This window comes from Panthera tigris, chromosome B4 (genome assembly GCF_018350195.1).
Source record: "Panthera tigris isolate Pti1 chromosome B4, P.tigris_Pti1_mat1.1, whole genome shotgun sequence".
In the NCBI taxonomy this organism is placed as follows: Eukaryota; Metazoa; Chordata; class Mammalia; order Carnivora; family Felidae; genus Panthera; species Panthera tigris.
In genome coordinates, this window is record NC_056666.1 from 53,438,565 (window position 1) to 53,454,426 (window position 15,862).

Sequence of the window (15,862 nt, forward strand, 5' to 3'; positions counted from 1 at the left end):
AGAGACCATTTATTCTCTTTATTCTCATCTCCTTTGTGGTGCTTCTCAGGACTATAGCAAAACAAACTACTGAATGATGGTTTTAGAAAAATGGTATTTATTTCTAAATAAATAGAGTAAATTTGCAGTAACTCAGCTACCTTAAAGACGAGCCTTTTAAAAACACATATTCTTTTGTTACAAAATGAAGTATGACAAACAAAATTGTTTTGGAAGTCAGTTAAAATATTTAGATACTTACTAATAAAACTTTGTTTCAAAAATACAGTTTATTTCAAAAACAGAGTAAAATAAGTCCTTTTAAAGTTTTTATGTTTCCAGGTTTTAATTGGAATTAAAAGTTATATTTAATTTATAACCAACCAACATTTAAATGTTGTAATATGTTTTTAGGCAAACAAAACAAAACCTAGTTACATTTTCTTAAAAGAGCTGTCAGAATGTGAAAAACACAGAAAGCACATGCAAGCATACATACAGGGAAAAAAGGGGAAAAAAGCAATTAGGTAAATAATTGATATCAAAACCACCAACTTTATCTCCATGATAAAAATATTTCAATCCAGAGTATTTTTAAAACAAATTACCTGAGTAATACTGCCAACAGCTATGAAATTAAATTTCAGTGATCGATGTCTGCTATACTCAAAAATTTTTTTGATTAAAAATAAGATCAGTGGTCAGAGGTTTAAAATAAGATTTATGAAATAAAAGGTAAATCAAGTGAACATACAGAAAAACTTTACTTTTACTTTTATCAAATGTGGCCCCAGTTCATGTGGGAATGTTCTAGTGCAATACATAAAAACAAAGTTTTGTGGGAAAAAGAAAGCCAACAGAATGTGTTACCATGTTTATTCCTGCTCCAACGGATGTCTCACAACCAGCAAGACAAGCTGACATATATGAAACACCATTGTTTCCACACACAGGATCCCATGTTTTAGTTGGACAGTTGCAATCCCTATTACAGTCAGCAAGAATGGCGTTTTCCATATATAAATCTTGTTGCATTCTGAAATAATTTAAAATAATTCATGGCTATTGAAAGATCATTTTCTTTTTCTTCTTTTCATCTTAATCCAAAATTATATTTCCTCTCCTTCCCAAAATAGAAACAGAAATCTTCCAACCACCAATGTGTGGCCTCAATACTATATCTCTGGCATAAAATATACCTGCTTTGGTGATCACATAGCCACTTTATCAATGATTTATTTCAGATAAACAAATAGCTGATAAACAAGTATTAATTGAGTGTCCACCATATGGAAGGTATGTTTCCAGGTATTATTAGCACTCAAAAATGAAGATGACCTAATCCCTGTGGCTGATCCATATGGTAGCATTTAACAAGAGATCATATGTTATGAAAGCAAGCTTGAAGATCAAAATCTATAAATTCAGTTTATAATGCAGATATTAATTACATTTAGCTTCAGAAATCTAACTGAGTAAATAAAGACATTCTTCTAGTATGAAGAGTGTCCAGGGGTTATCAAAATGGCAACACAGTTTGTTTTTGATGAATCTCCCTCATAAGAAGACCAATTAGCAGCTATCTATAGACAAGATACCATTGTGAAAATCCCAGAATCTGGGAATGAGGCTAACGCACCTTCCTGGAGCACAAAGACCTAGAAGGACCACATTGGAAGAGTAAGAGGAACAGTTAGACTCTGATAAAATTGTGCATCCCCCAGGTCAGCACAACACCACACTGAGAAGACCTCCTTGGGTCTACAATTTCTCCAGTGGGAAAAGAGAGCCCAAGGTGGACATCAAGTACCTTCAGCATTGTGGGATGTTACCCAGGAGGCTCATTCAGGTCTCACTTCATGAGGATGACTAGAAGAATCTGCAGGCTTCACTTATTAGGGATTAGATAGAGAAGGGGGACAGCGATTACAACCAGCACTCAGCTCTTGATAGGCAGTATCCTTACTTGCAGCACTACCCAAGTACAGATCCCAGCCAGTAGTTCTACTGATCTACAGAGCTGAATGATGGCTCCTTTTATCCAAGAAACTCAGTTGGCAGTTCTGCTTTATTTACAGTCAACAGACTATACTGGCTGTGGAGCCCATTCAGCTGCCACATCTGGGCAGGGAAGCAAATTCACAGGCTTCCCTAACTGCTGAGCATAGCCTCATGTTCGACCCACCCAGAAAGCGTGGCCAAAGAACCTAGGGAGTCATAGAGTCCATCCTACAGCCTGCTCAGTCTGGAAGCTAAGCAAATAGCCCTGCCCCATTGTTAAACATAACCTCTGGCCCCACATAACCAAGGAGCCTGAACAGTAACCCTGGGAAGCCTCAGAGCCCAGACTACAGCACCACCCAGCAACAGAGCCCAGTCCTTGGCCTTAGCCAATTGCTGAACACAGCCTGAAGCCTTGATCAGGCAGGGAACCTATCCAGTGACTTTGTCAAATCATGGAACAAACTTAAAGCCTCACCTGATGAGAGAACCTGGAGAGCAATTCTGCCCAACCAGAAGATGCAGTTTCTAGTACCACCCTATTCTGGGGTACAACTAGAAGCCTCTCTCCTCTAGAGATTCTGGCCAGCAACTTTGTCCAACAGCAGAGCACAGTCAGCAGCTTACCTGATTATGAAGCCCAGTCTATGGCCCACCCAACTTCAGGGCATACCTGTGGCCCTTTCTGATTACAGAACACAGCCAGAGACCCAAGCTGACCAGGAGCAATTGCAAGCCCAGCCCATTGCTCTGACCAGTGGTAAAGTCCAACCAGTGGCATCATCCTGCCAGGGAATATAGCCTACAACCTTGTCCAACCAGAGGTGATTGCAAAGATCTATCAGTGGTCCCACTGAACTGCAGAGCACAGTCAGAAGCCCTTCCCAATCAAAACGCCCACCGGTAGCCTCATTTGAATGTGTAACCCAGCCAAGAATCCCAAATAGTTTGAATTCAAAACTAAAGTACACAAAAACACATAGTAATTAAACTAACAAAAGTCAGAGATGAAGAGAGAATTTTGAACACAGCAAGAGAAAAATTATTTGTCACTTCATGTGCATTCGCATAAGACTATAAGCAGATTTCTCAACAGAAACTTTGCAGGTCAGAAGAGTGGGATAATATATTCAACATATAGAAAGACAAAACTCTCAATCAAGAATACTATACCTGGCAAAGCTGTCCTTCAGAAATGAAGGAAAGATAAAAATTTTCCCAAACAAAAGTTGAGGGAGTGCATCACTACTAGGCCTGAATTACAAGAAATGCTAAGGGACATTCTTTAAACTGGAATAAAATGATGATAATTAACATTATAGAAACATGTGAATGTGTAAAGCTCACTGGTAGTGGTAAATATATAGTCAAAGTCAAATTCTCTAACATCATGATTATGGTGTATAATTAATTCACTAACAACTCTAGTTTTAAAGTTAAAAAAAAAATAACCATAATTAGAATAATACATTATTAGATACACCATGTAATAATGATGTAAATTTTAATGTTAACCTAAAATGTGAGTGGGGAGAAATACAAATATATTTTCCATATGCTATCAAAGTCAAGTTGTTAACATAAAATAGGATGCTATAAATATACTTTAATGTAAGCCTCATACAAAGGAAAGAACTATAGTAATACATAAAAGATTATGCTAAAGTTGTGAAGACATACTGCCACGAAAAGTTATCAAATGAAAAGGAAATTCATTCATCAAGAAGATATAACAATTGTAAATACTTATGTACCCAATATTGCAGTACCCAAGTATATAAAACAAATATTAACATAACTAAAAGGTGAAATAAACAACAATACAATAATAGAGGCTTTGATACCATACTATCAACAATGGATAGATCACCTAGATGAGAATCGATAAGGAAATAGCAGATTTGAACGATACAATAGACACCTACAAGACATACACAAATCCAACATATTCCATCCAATAGCAACAGAATGCACATTCTTTTAAAAAGCACACAAACATTTTCTCGGATATATCATGTGTTAGTCCACAAAACAATTTTCAAGAAATTCAAGAAAATAGAAATTATATCAAGTATTTGTTCTGACCACAATGATAGGAAACTAGAAATCAATTAAAAGAAGGAAATCTGGAAAATTCACAAATATATGGAAATTAAACAACACACTCCTAAATGACCACTGGATCATAGAAGAAATCAAAAGGGAATAAAAAAATATTCTGACACAAATAAATGGAACCATAACATACCAAAATTTCTAGGATGCAACAAAAGGAATTCTAAAAAGAAAGTTTATAGTATGAACACATAAATTAAGAAGAAAAAAAAGACCTCAAATGAACAACCTAACTTTACATATCAAGGAAATAGAAAAACACAAAGAGAGTAAAACTAGATAAATAAAATTATAAATTAAGGATGAAATATTACAACCAACACCACATAAATATGAACGATCATAAGACAAAACTATTAATTATACAACAATAAATTGGACAACTTAGAAGAAATGAGTAAATTTCTAGAACACATATCATACCAAGATCAATCATGAAGAAATAGAAAATCTGAATAGATCAATTACTGGCAAGGAGATTAAATCATAATCACAAACCTCCCAACTAAGAAAAGCCCAGCATTAGATGGTTTCACTAGTGAATTCTATCAAACATCTAAAGAATTAACACCAATTCTTCTGAAATTCTTCCAAAAATTGAAGAGGAGAAACATCCCCAAACTCATTTATGAGGCCAGAATCATATTAATACTAAAGTCAGATGCAGCCACTACAAGAAAACTATGGGACAATATCCCTGATGAATATAAAATGCAAAAAATTATCAATAAAATACTGGTAACATGAATTCAACAACACATTCTAAAGATCATATGCCATGATCAAGTGGGTTTTATTCCAGGGATACAAGAATGTTTCTACATACATAAACCAATCAATGTGATACATCACATTAACAAATTGAAGGATAAAAATCATATGATCATCTCAATAGATGCAGAGAAAGCATCTATTTTGTTGACAAAATTCAACATCCGTTCATGATAAAAACTCTTAACAAATTACATATGGAAGAAATTTAACAACATAACAAAGGCCATTTATGACAAGTCCATAGCTAACAACATACTCAATGATGGTAAGCTGGGAGCTTTCCTTTAAGATCAGGAACAACATAAGAATGTCCATCCTGTCCACTTTTATTCAAGAAATTCTAGTCAGAGCTATTAGGTGAGATAAAGAAATAAAAAGCATTCAAATCAGAAATGAAGAAGTGAAATTATCTCTATTTGTAGGTGACATGATATATATAGAAAACCCTAAGAACTCCATCAAAATATGGCAAGAACTAATAAATTAATTTAGTAAAGTTAAAGGATGGGAAATCGGTATACAAAAATCAGTTCTGTTTCTATACAGTAACAACAAACTATTAAAAGAAAAAAGAAAACAATCCAATAATTGAATGAAAAGAATAAAATACTTAAGGAATAAATTTAACCAAGGATGTGAGAATCTCTACATTGAAAACTATAAGACACTGTTAAAGACAAAATAGGCCATAAATAAATAAAAAGATATTTATTCCATGGCCATGCATTGGAAGAATTATTATTGCTAAAATGTTCATACTACCCAAAGTACTCTACAGATTTAGTGCAGTCCCTATACAGATTCCAGTGGCATTTTCATAGACATAGAAAACGATTCTAAAACTTGTATGGAATCACAAAAAAATAGCCAAAGCAATCTTGAGAAAGAGCAAAGCTAGAGATATCACACTTCCTGATTTCAAACTATTTTACAGAGTAATAGTAATAAAAACAGTTTGGTATTAACATAAAAAAGAGTCACAAAGATTAAGGAACAGAATAAAGAATGCAGAAATAAACCATGCATATGTGGTGAATTAATTTACAACAGACAAGCTAAGAATTTACTGTGGGGAAAGGATACTCACTTCATAAATGATGTTGGGAAACTAGGCAGCCATATGCAAAAGAATTAAAGCAGATCCCTAACTTATATACACAAAAATACACTCAAATGGATTAAAGACTTAAATTTAAGACCCAGAACCATAAAATTCCTAGAATAAAACATTGTGGGGGAACTCCTTGACAGTGATTTTTTGGATTGGACACCAAAAAGTACAAGTAACAAAAACAAAAATAAACAAGCGGACCTACATCACACTAAAAAGCTCTGGACAGTAAGGAAATCATGAACAATGTGAAAAGGCAGCCTATGGAATGCGAGTAAATATTTACAAATCATATATCTGATAGGGATTAATATCCAAAATATATAAAAACTAATCAAACTCAATAACAACAATAACAAAAAACACCAATATGATTTTAAAATAGGCAGAAGATTGCTTCTTGGTCTTTTGGATAAGATAAAGTGTTAAAATGGGCAGAGGAATTAAATAGAAATTTTTTGAAAGAAGACATACAAATGGCCAATAAGTAAATGAAAAGATGCTTAATATCACCAGTTATGAGAAATGGAAATGAAAGCCACAATGAGATATCACCTCACACCTGTTAGGATATGTATTTTCAAAATACAAGAGGTGATATCAGTATGCATAACCTTCCTATAAATTCAGATTACCCTCAAATATAAATCTAGAACTATTCAATGATAGAGACATAATTACACAAATGTATGAATTTACATATGAATTAAAATATCGTGTATTCGGATTCAGTTATGCTGGATTTAAGCCCATCGTGGAAACATATAAAGGTGATTAAGATTGTATAGTTAATTCTTAATTTTACCCATTTATGAGAGTATAAAATATATGAACAACATACCCTAATGCAACCTAAAACTATTGGCAGTTTCTTTGATATCCACTTTAATGTCTACTAGGATATCCAAAAACAAGCCCACACACATACATGTGCACTCATAAACTAACTAACCCTATTAGCCTGGAGGGATAGGCTTATAATTGACAGATGGAGGAAAGAGAAAGACCATGGATTATTGCTATCAATTCCAATTAGCAAATGATCTGGTCATTGTGTAATCATTGAATAAAATATGTCATTAACTGTTCTAAAAGTATGACATTCATTAGAAAACAACATACCCTTTATAAGTGGTGGTTATGCCAGCAACTGAAGAATTATCACAGATCATGAGAAAACACAAAAAATGAAGAAGATATTCAGTTAAAGATAACCAACATGCTATGTGGGCAGCTTGTTTGACAGTAATCTTGAATTTCTTCATAATTAAACCACCAGCTATATATCCAATGCATATTGGAGGTAAGTTATAAATACCTATAAATGTAAGTAAAATGTTGTTTACAAAGTGATTTAGCAAAAGAACAAATATGGTATCTAATATGTCTTACATAAGAAAACATCTAGGTCCAACTCACAGTGAAGAAAGCTGATTGATTATTATCTCCACTTATTTACATATTACATACAGAGAGATTTTTAAATGCTCCACAATGTCAAAGTATATTAAGACTCTTATCACTGTCCTTCATTTAATTTATTGTAGTAGGTTGTAAATTTCTTATATGCAGGGATCATGATCTACATCTCTTTTCTAATGATTCAGGCAGGAGTGGCAATTCAAAGTTAACCAGTAGTTTATGATTAATATGATTTTGGCATTGTTTGTACCGACTCTAGTTGTTAAGAATTTGACTTCATTCAAGGTACCTTAGAAGGTTACTTTGCTGAGCCTGTGATTGTCAAGTGTATTTACATTTCATGTCCCTCTCCCTAAAAAAAGAAAAGAAAAAAAAAAAAAACAAGAAAAAGACAGCCCTTGATGGCATTCTTAATGTCAGGGTCTGTCACAGAAGTACATCACATCTACTTGGGAGAGTGTTTAAAAATCCATTCCAGAGTCCCACGCCAGATTGTCTAATTTAGTATGTCTGAGGTGGGTGCCAGGTATCTTAACTTCTAACAAGCACTCTATGTGACGTGGATCCAGGTAGTCTAAGAAATTCACTTTTCAGATCAATCAAAAGATCTCAGGAGAAACCCAAGGTAGAGGAATACCACCGAAGTTAATGTGGTCACAGGAAAATAAGAATGCCTGTGCTGCAAAGACACCACCAGAGGGCCAGGGAACTAAGGAGAGACAGAATTCATAAACTGGAGTTAAAAAAGTAAAACAGACTCCTGATGAATTAGCATTGGTTTCCTTTGCATATTAATGGCTTGCCTACCTAAAAACTCTCTCTAATTGGTACATTCCCCAAGAATTCCACAAATATTTTGAACTTACATTCTGATTGGAGAGAGAGCAGAAGAAAAAAAAGCCAGGATTTCCTGGCTTCTTTCCTTCCTTCCCTTTGTTGATTTCCTGGAAGAATGGAAGGGGGAAATGTACCAGAGACAGAAACATCTCAATGTATTTCAATTTAGGAGTCTCCTAGACACATCATCACACTGTTCACCATTTCATGGTTTAAAAAAAAAAACAAGTGGGCTACTAATACAGAGGAGAATAAACATACCAATTAGAAAGATTACATCTGAAGCTGATTTTCCATGTTGCTGTTCCAGATATTTGGGCATGAAGGTGAACATATTAACAAATGCATTGAACTGTATAATACTTATTAGTATGAAAAGCATGTAAACTGGGTTGCATAAAAGACTTTTCATGAATGGCAAAAAATCTGAAATGAAAGAATGACAGCAGTATTATACTAGCTTGGCTTTGCATTTTAAGATTTACTTTTTCTAAAACATCAACTTCCCTTCCAAATTACATTTTTCTATTTATAATGCTCATACTGTTTTTTAAATGTGTGTTTTGTTTTGTTTGTACCTCTTGAAAGCTAAAGCTATATCCTTTTGGTACCTTCTGCAAGTCAATAATGCAGTTGACTGGGTAGGGATCAGAACACAACGGTTTTGCCATCATTAAGTTACTATTGTGTCTTAGGGAAAATATTGTCTGCATTCACACCATTTCCTTTTTTTTCCTTCTCTTTTTCCTTCTCTGAATATCCTCTCTTCTCTAGAGATCATCTAGAATGAAGGATGCTTGTTCTGTTCTTTAAAGTTTAGAAGGAGGTAAACTTGATAAAGTTCACACTCAAATATTGATATTATCATTCCTCAACATTCAAAATGAAGATATATGTGGGTATTCATGGGATATAATTTGTCAAGTACCGGATATTTTTCTTCTTCCTCAGAACAACAGTTTTGGTCCTGCCAGTGGTTCATACTGGGTACACAATGAAATCACCTGGGGATCTTTTAAGATACAAACGCCCAGGTCCCACTCTCTGAGATCTTGATTCATTTGGTACAACATACTAAGGGTTATGTAAATGATATAACCCAAACTTCCCCTGTCGGTGTGGACTGACACAGCTCGAAGCCAAATTTGTGGCCCATCTCTTGCAAATATTCTGGGTTGCCCTGCCACCTTTTTGGGATCAAAGTCTCATGTATAGTTACTTTTCACTTTTCCTATCTTCATGTTTTTTTGTCTTGATTTCCTTCCTTATTGTGTATTTTTTTCTCAATAAACTGTCAAAATCCAAAGAACAAATAAATTGGGAGAGAAGGAAGAACAATTCGATGCAAAGAAAACTATTTTAGCTGTAGAATTCATATCACAAATATGAATAAAGTACATGGTGGGTGAGAGATTTGTGTTCAGAGCACTTTGGAGCTTTTTAAGTTGTACGTGTTTGTTGACATCTCTGTCCTAGTAAACGAGTCTCAGTAGTTCAAATTTCCTTTCTATATCTCTCATACTAAGCTCACCTCTTTCCTAGTTTTGAAAATGGACCTTGCAGATCACAAACAATATTCTATGTTAAAATCCTCTATGAGTCCACATCAACCTTTCAAAAAGAATTGTTAATCATGATCACTGAAAATTTAAAGGTTCTGAATTGACTCCTAATGATCTAAGAAGTATTATGTTTAATACTAGCTTAAGTTAATGTGTAATCGTTAATAAAAGTTCTGTGCAAATTGGTATTATAATTTATGGGTGATAGTAGAAGTAGCAACATCAACAGTAATGACACTAATACTATTAGCAGTAATAACAGTAATGTGCCAGAATTCCTTTTACCCTCACACAACAACTCTATATTAAAAGTACTATTATTACCTCATTTTACAGATAAGTAAACTGAGTCTCTCTTCATCTTGTAAATGAACAATCTTTAAGAATTCCAAGGCCCAGGTGATAACTCATACTAATTAAATCACACCTGGGAATACTACAGAATTTTAGGCATCAATATTTTTTTCTAATTTCCCAAGTAATTCCAATATATGGCCAAGTTTGAGAATCAGTGTTCTTGAACACTAAATACTTAGACTACCTTAGCTTAGTTTCCCACAGAAACACTTTCTGTAAATTATTCTTTGAGTTTTTATTGAAGATTATCCAAAAAAAAAAAAAAACTGTTCTATGAAATATGCACTTGCACTTGCTGGAAAAGAACTACTATGTGGTTCAGTATTACTGTATCATACATCATATGAGAATGTTTTTCTTTAATTGCAATGTGTTACTTGAGAACAGTTTCTCTTTAAGAACTATTATTCCTCTCTGTATCAAATATAGAGAATTATATGACCTTTCATGTATTCTTTTTATGCCTTAACTTCCAGGAAGCTCAAGTTAAGCTAACAGTTTTTGTTTCAGAAGTATACACTTTGAAATAGTGTATATTTTTTCCTCCTTTTGTTCTGTTTGAATTTTTTTTAATTAGACTTATGTCCTGTATAAAATAGATTTTTTAAAAGGCAAATGGGGATTTATTTATTTATTTATTTAGTGCCTGAATTGATATAAAATTTTATATAAATGCTGACCACAGATAATTTGTCTTGAAATTATATCACTTATTTCCATATAGTAGCACAGGAAGACTCAGACTAGTTAGACATTATTGACTACTCACTATTAATGACAAATTGTCTTAACGCAGTCTGGCATGTTATAGTGTTAGACTGAAATACAGACACATCTGTATAAAATAAAAAATAAATTATATAGTATTTATATTTGCCTTTAGTGATTCCATCCTTTTTCTTCTTGACCTCTTCTCTTTGTTTCTCTTCTTTGTCACTTTTAATGATGTCTGCATTACTCTTTAGTCCTTCCTTTGGAAGCCATTTGGGCAAAAAGAAGAACGGAATGGCAGTGAGCACATTCACTCCTGCACAAATCAAAAAGCCAAACCACCATGCACCAACCCAACGAGTATCAGTGGGAGTTATGGTCAGATCATCTGTAAAGAAATATACACATTTTTGTTAGCTTGTCACTATTTCCTTCATGAACTGTAGAAAATTCTTAATATTACAGTTCTCAGGTTTTATTCAAGTTCAGAATTTGTATGCAACTTAGACATTCATAACATTTGTCTGACAATATGTGGTATTACAGTATTGTCTAGCAATAAATTATTTTGCTTATCTGGCCTATCCTATAAGGAACTTATTAGTAGATACTTATTAAATAACTACAAGCTCTATTTAATTATAAACAAATGATTATTTGATTAAAAGAAATTCAGACCTATATCTTTAAATCTCTTGAAAATAAGAAACATGATTGTGGTGCCATAGAAAGAGCACAGGATTTTGAGTCTGAAGGTCAGCATTTTAACTTATTTTCCTGATCACTGGTTTGAAATATTTCAAAAATTCTTTAAACTCTTTCACTCCAATTTGTGAACCTGAAAAGTGGAATCAATTTACCTAACCAAGGGTCAAATAAGGCAACAACTAACTGTGATAACAACTGACGTTACTTTCTGTTACTATTGATACTATAAATAATCGTATTGAATTACCTGTGTTCACAGATCCAGTGTCAACATAAACATTGGCACAGAATGATGCTAATGAAAGTCCAAACAAAGGACCAATGATAGCTCCTGTTTCTACAAACCCTAAAAATAAATGAAAATATAAAGTTATAATATAGTTATATACCCCCATAAAGAGTCCTAATTCCATAAGTCTAGAGCCTGACTTGTTTTTGCCTCAGATATGTTTGCCTTAAACTTTCAGTTTGTAAGAAAATGAAGCTTAGTGTACATATAAGTAACAAGTTTGTTCTGTAAATGTGGAAAAAAAGAGCCTCAAAATGTAAAACTACATTCTCTAGGCCTCTAAATTCTCTTTCATGATGAATTGCAGGTAAAAATCTGCTGTGGCAGCATAGGCTGGGATCGTGCTGTTGACAAAGCCACAATACAGAGCAAGATTCTTTTACTGCTTTCTATAGGCACATTTTTGGAGGAATTCTAAAGTAACACCCTGTAAATTTCTTGTGGCATATTCCTCAGGAAAGCTTTACTCTCACATCTCCAACTTGAAGCCTCCTCTGGCTGTGTCCTCACTGTCACTGATCCTTCTCTTCACTTTCATCATGATCTCCTTTCTTACTCTCCACATTATCTTCCATACTCATCAGTCCCCTCTTTCCTCACGACTGCTTACTCATCTGGAATTTCATCATCAATTAGTTCTTAGCATATCTACAATTCAGAATCAAGGCTGAGCTCTCGCAGCTCCTGAAAACCAAGACATGACCTTCTTCAACTTTGTTCCTCCTTACTTCAAAATATGTCTCCACCAGTGTCTCTGCCTTTCCACCGTTCCATAGGCTAGCCCACCCAGTATACACACCACATTTCTTGACATCATCCCCTTCTATCTTCTCAGAGATCTTGCTCAATTAAACATGTCTTTATTTGTGTTTGTTCAATCTCTCCTACCCTCTGGTTATACTATCTCACATCTACCCTGCTTTCTTTCCTTTCACTACACTCTACACTTATGGCCTCACCACTCACTGAATCTACCCAAATTCTTCCACATTCTTCTCAAAGCACTTGCAGGCAAGACCAGTGTTATTTTTGTCACTAATTCAGTGTCCTTTTCTGGTCTCCATCCTCCTAGTCTTCATGTTATTTGACATTGCTTGCTAGCTCCTCTTTTGACATTTCCTCCTAATACTTTCATAAAACTATGCCTTTATTGTTTTACTTTCTCCCCATGTGACCACTCCTTTGCTTTTTCTTCTTTATTTTTTTTATTAAAAATTTTTAATTTTTATTTATATGAGAGAGAGAGAGAGAGAGAGAGAGAGAGAGAGAGGCAGAGTGTGAGCAGGAGAGGGTCAGAGAGAGAGGGAGACACAGAATCCAGAGGAGGCTCCAGGCTCTGAGCTGTCAGCAAAGAGCCTGATGCGGAGCTTGAACTCATGGACCCTGAGATCATTACCTAAGCTGAAGTCGGACAGTAGCCAACTGAACCACCCAAGTGCCCCTGCTTTTTCTTCTTTATACTCTACTCACTAACTAAAAGTTTTCTCTAGTATTTTAATGTAGGATTTCTCACTATATATATGGCTTCCTTTGGAAAACTCATTTCTCCCTCTTAATTTATTTTCTCTATATATGATTCTCAAAATTCATTTCTAGATTTTATGTTCTCTTCTAAACTTCAGAGCCATACATGGAAGTATTTTCCTCAATTGTATAGCTAACTGATTTATAGTTATTTAATTACATGCACACACACATTTATTTATTTAATTTTTAAGTCTATTTAAAAAAATTAACTACACAGAGATATTTATCAAATTCGATTGATTTATAATTATGTAGCGATTTATATACTAAACCTCATATGGACTGTCTTATTGACCTTAGAACATATAGATATTATCACAGTTATTTCTATATAATATACATCCTAGTATTTATTGAATAAAGAAATACATATAAAAAGGTATTCATTAATTTATTACAGGAAAGCATTTGTATTCTTTCAAGATAAGTATGTGAAGGGATTTGAAAGTACCAAAAAGAAAAACATTGAAAAAAGTTATTGCAAAATCAGTGCATCATCAAAAAGTGCCAAAGGTTCGTTGGGGTAAAGGATCTGTAAATATTTTGATCTTTTCCAATTATGAGTAGCTCTGTTCCTGTCTTCTTTGACCTTCTTTGACATTGCCAGTTCTTAAAATATATGTCTACAGTAATGGCAAAATTGTTCCTGTACTAAAAGTTATGCTTTTATGCTAACAACAGATGGAATAACTAAAAAATATAAATAAGTTATTCATAATAAATGAAGACTATTTAGGAGATTGGAAGACAACCTAAGAGGGTAGATCTTAAATTGATTATTGTCGGAGATGACACTGATCAATTTTAGAAAAGAAAATTTTCAGAAACACAACCAAGAATATGAACCAGAGATTTGTGAAGAATCTGAAAAATCTGACTAGCATGGAGAGACTGTGATGAAGAGAAACTATACAAAAAACTAAATAAACTAAATAGAGTACAGAGCTGTAATAAGTGGAGAGATCAGAGATAGTAAATAAAAAGCCAGTATGTTATATAAACTGGTAGAGAAGACATAATCAAAACAATGTTTGAGAAAATTGTACTGCAAAAACATTGATAAGAAATTGATATTAAAAATCCTAGCAATAAAATGACCAATGGAGATGTTATAATAATCTACAGATGGAGTAATGAAGACCTGAACAAAAAATAGAGGTAATGAAAATTGTAAGAAAGGTTTTGAATAATAAGGGACATTTTAAAGAAAATATTGGTAAATCACTTAATATATTTGATGTAGAATGGTGCCAAAGAAATGGACAAATCAAAGAGAACTCCTGGGGCACTAGATTAGTAGTATTTTCAATAGAAAGAAGCAGAATTAGCAAAGTGGCTTATTTGGAGTTAGCATGTAATTGCTCCATTCAGCAAACTTTCATTGATGGCCAGCTGTGCCGAGGTACTTTGCTCGTCATTCTGGAAATCACTGACTCCAAATAACTGATATCCACCCTTAAGAAACTAACTTTCCTGAAAGGAGGCTAAGGCAGATTTTCAAACTCACCAATATATAAAGGAGAGTTTTCAGATTTGGCAAAATCTTCTATGTAGGAAATACCCAAAGGCATGATGGGAGTTTCACCAATTCCACGTATAATATTGCCTACTAGTACATACATCCACATTAATGATTTAACTTCTTTCACACACTCTGTATTAAAAGAAAAAAGATACATTGTATTCATGGTTTGGTAGTAAAGTATTAGTAATACTTAATTCTAAATTTTTGTTAAACATTTCACAGTTCTTATGTGACATGGCATCTTCTCAATTACTTGTATTACTATGTCAGCAGTGAATCATTGGGCCATTCCAGTTGCATTTTCTGAAAGTGTACTTAGGTATGGCAAATATAAATGGTATGTTGGAGCCAGTTACTACTAGGTTGGGAGAGATGAGTAGTATACACATCTCTCTTCAGTTTAGTATTTAGTGACAACATATTGGCAGTTTGATGGCAGTATTTGATGGAAATTGACAAACACTAAAAACCAGAACTATTTTTCCCTCCAAAGAAACAGTTTGCCACTAGCTACTAGACCCAGTTAGCTACTATGAGAGCTGTCCGATTTCTACACTAACTTTGGGAAGAGAAAATAAACCTACAAATATCTCTCCCTAGAACTGATACTATATGATTTAAATAATAATCTCACTGAAGTTTTAATTCTCTATAGCTCTAACCACTTCACAAAAACTAAAAATATTTAACTGGTAGTAATCACATTTTCTCTATAGAATCTACTGTTTACTGTAACCGCCAAATAATCTTTTAACAAAGAAATCCACCCCAATCCTTGGAGCAGCACTGCTTAGTAGAATAATAAATATTAGGCCAAAGGTTATTGAAAGGGATGAAGATAAGCACATGTCTGAAAACAGCCAATTCTTTTCTAAGCCAAAATAGCTACCAAGCCAGGAGGACACTCTGTAGGGTCATGTTCAGGAACGTGAATGACAACTTAT

At 33.9% G+C, this 15,862-nt stretch overlaps 1 protein-coding gene across 1 annotated transcript in view; it reads right to left on the reverse strand.

Moving 5' to 3' along the window:
- The window catches only part of SLCO1A2 (solute carrier organic anion transporter family member 1A2), a 53,089-nt gene that overhangs the window by 22,409 nt on the left and 14,818 nt on the right, over positions 1–15,862 (reverse strand). Inside the window, exons 6-11 of the mRNA XM_015536192.2 lie at positions 14,901–15,047; positions 11,825–11,923; positions 11,036–11,257; positions 8,501–8,665; positions 7,103–7,298; positions 850–1,015 (exon numbers count right to left, since the gene is read on the reverse strand). Coding sequence (XP_015391678.1) covers positions 850–1,015; positions 7,103–7,298; positions 8,501–8,665; positions 11,036–11,257; positions 11,825–11,923; positions 14,901–15,047 — 995 coding nt within the window. The remainder of the gene's footprint in view (positions 1–849; positions 1,016–7,102; positions 7,299–8,500; positions 8,666–11,035; positions 11,258–11,824; positions 11,924–14,900; positions 15,048–15,862) is intronic.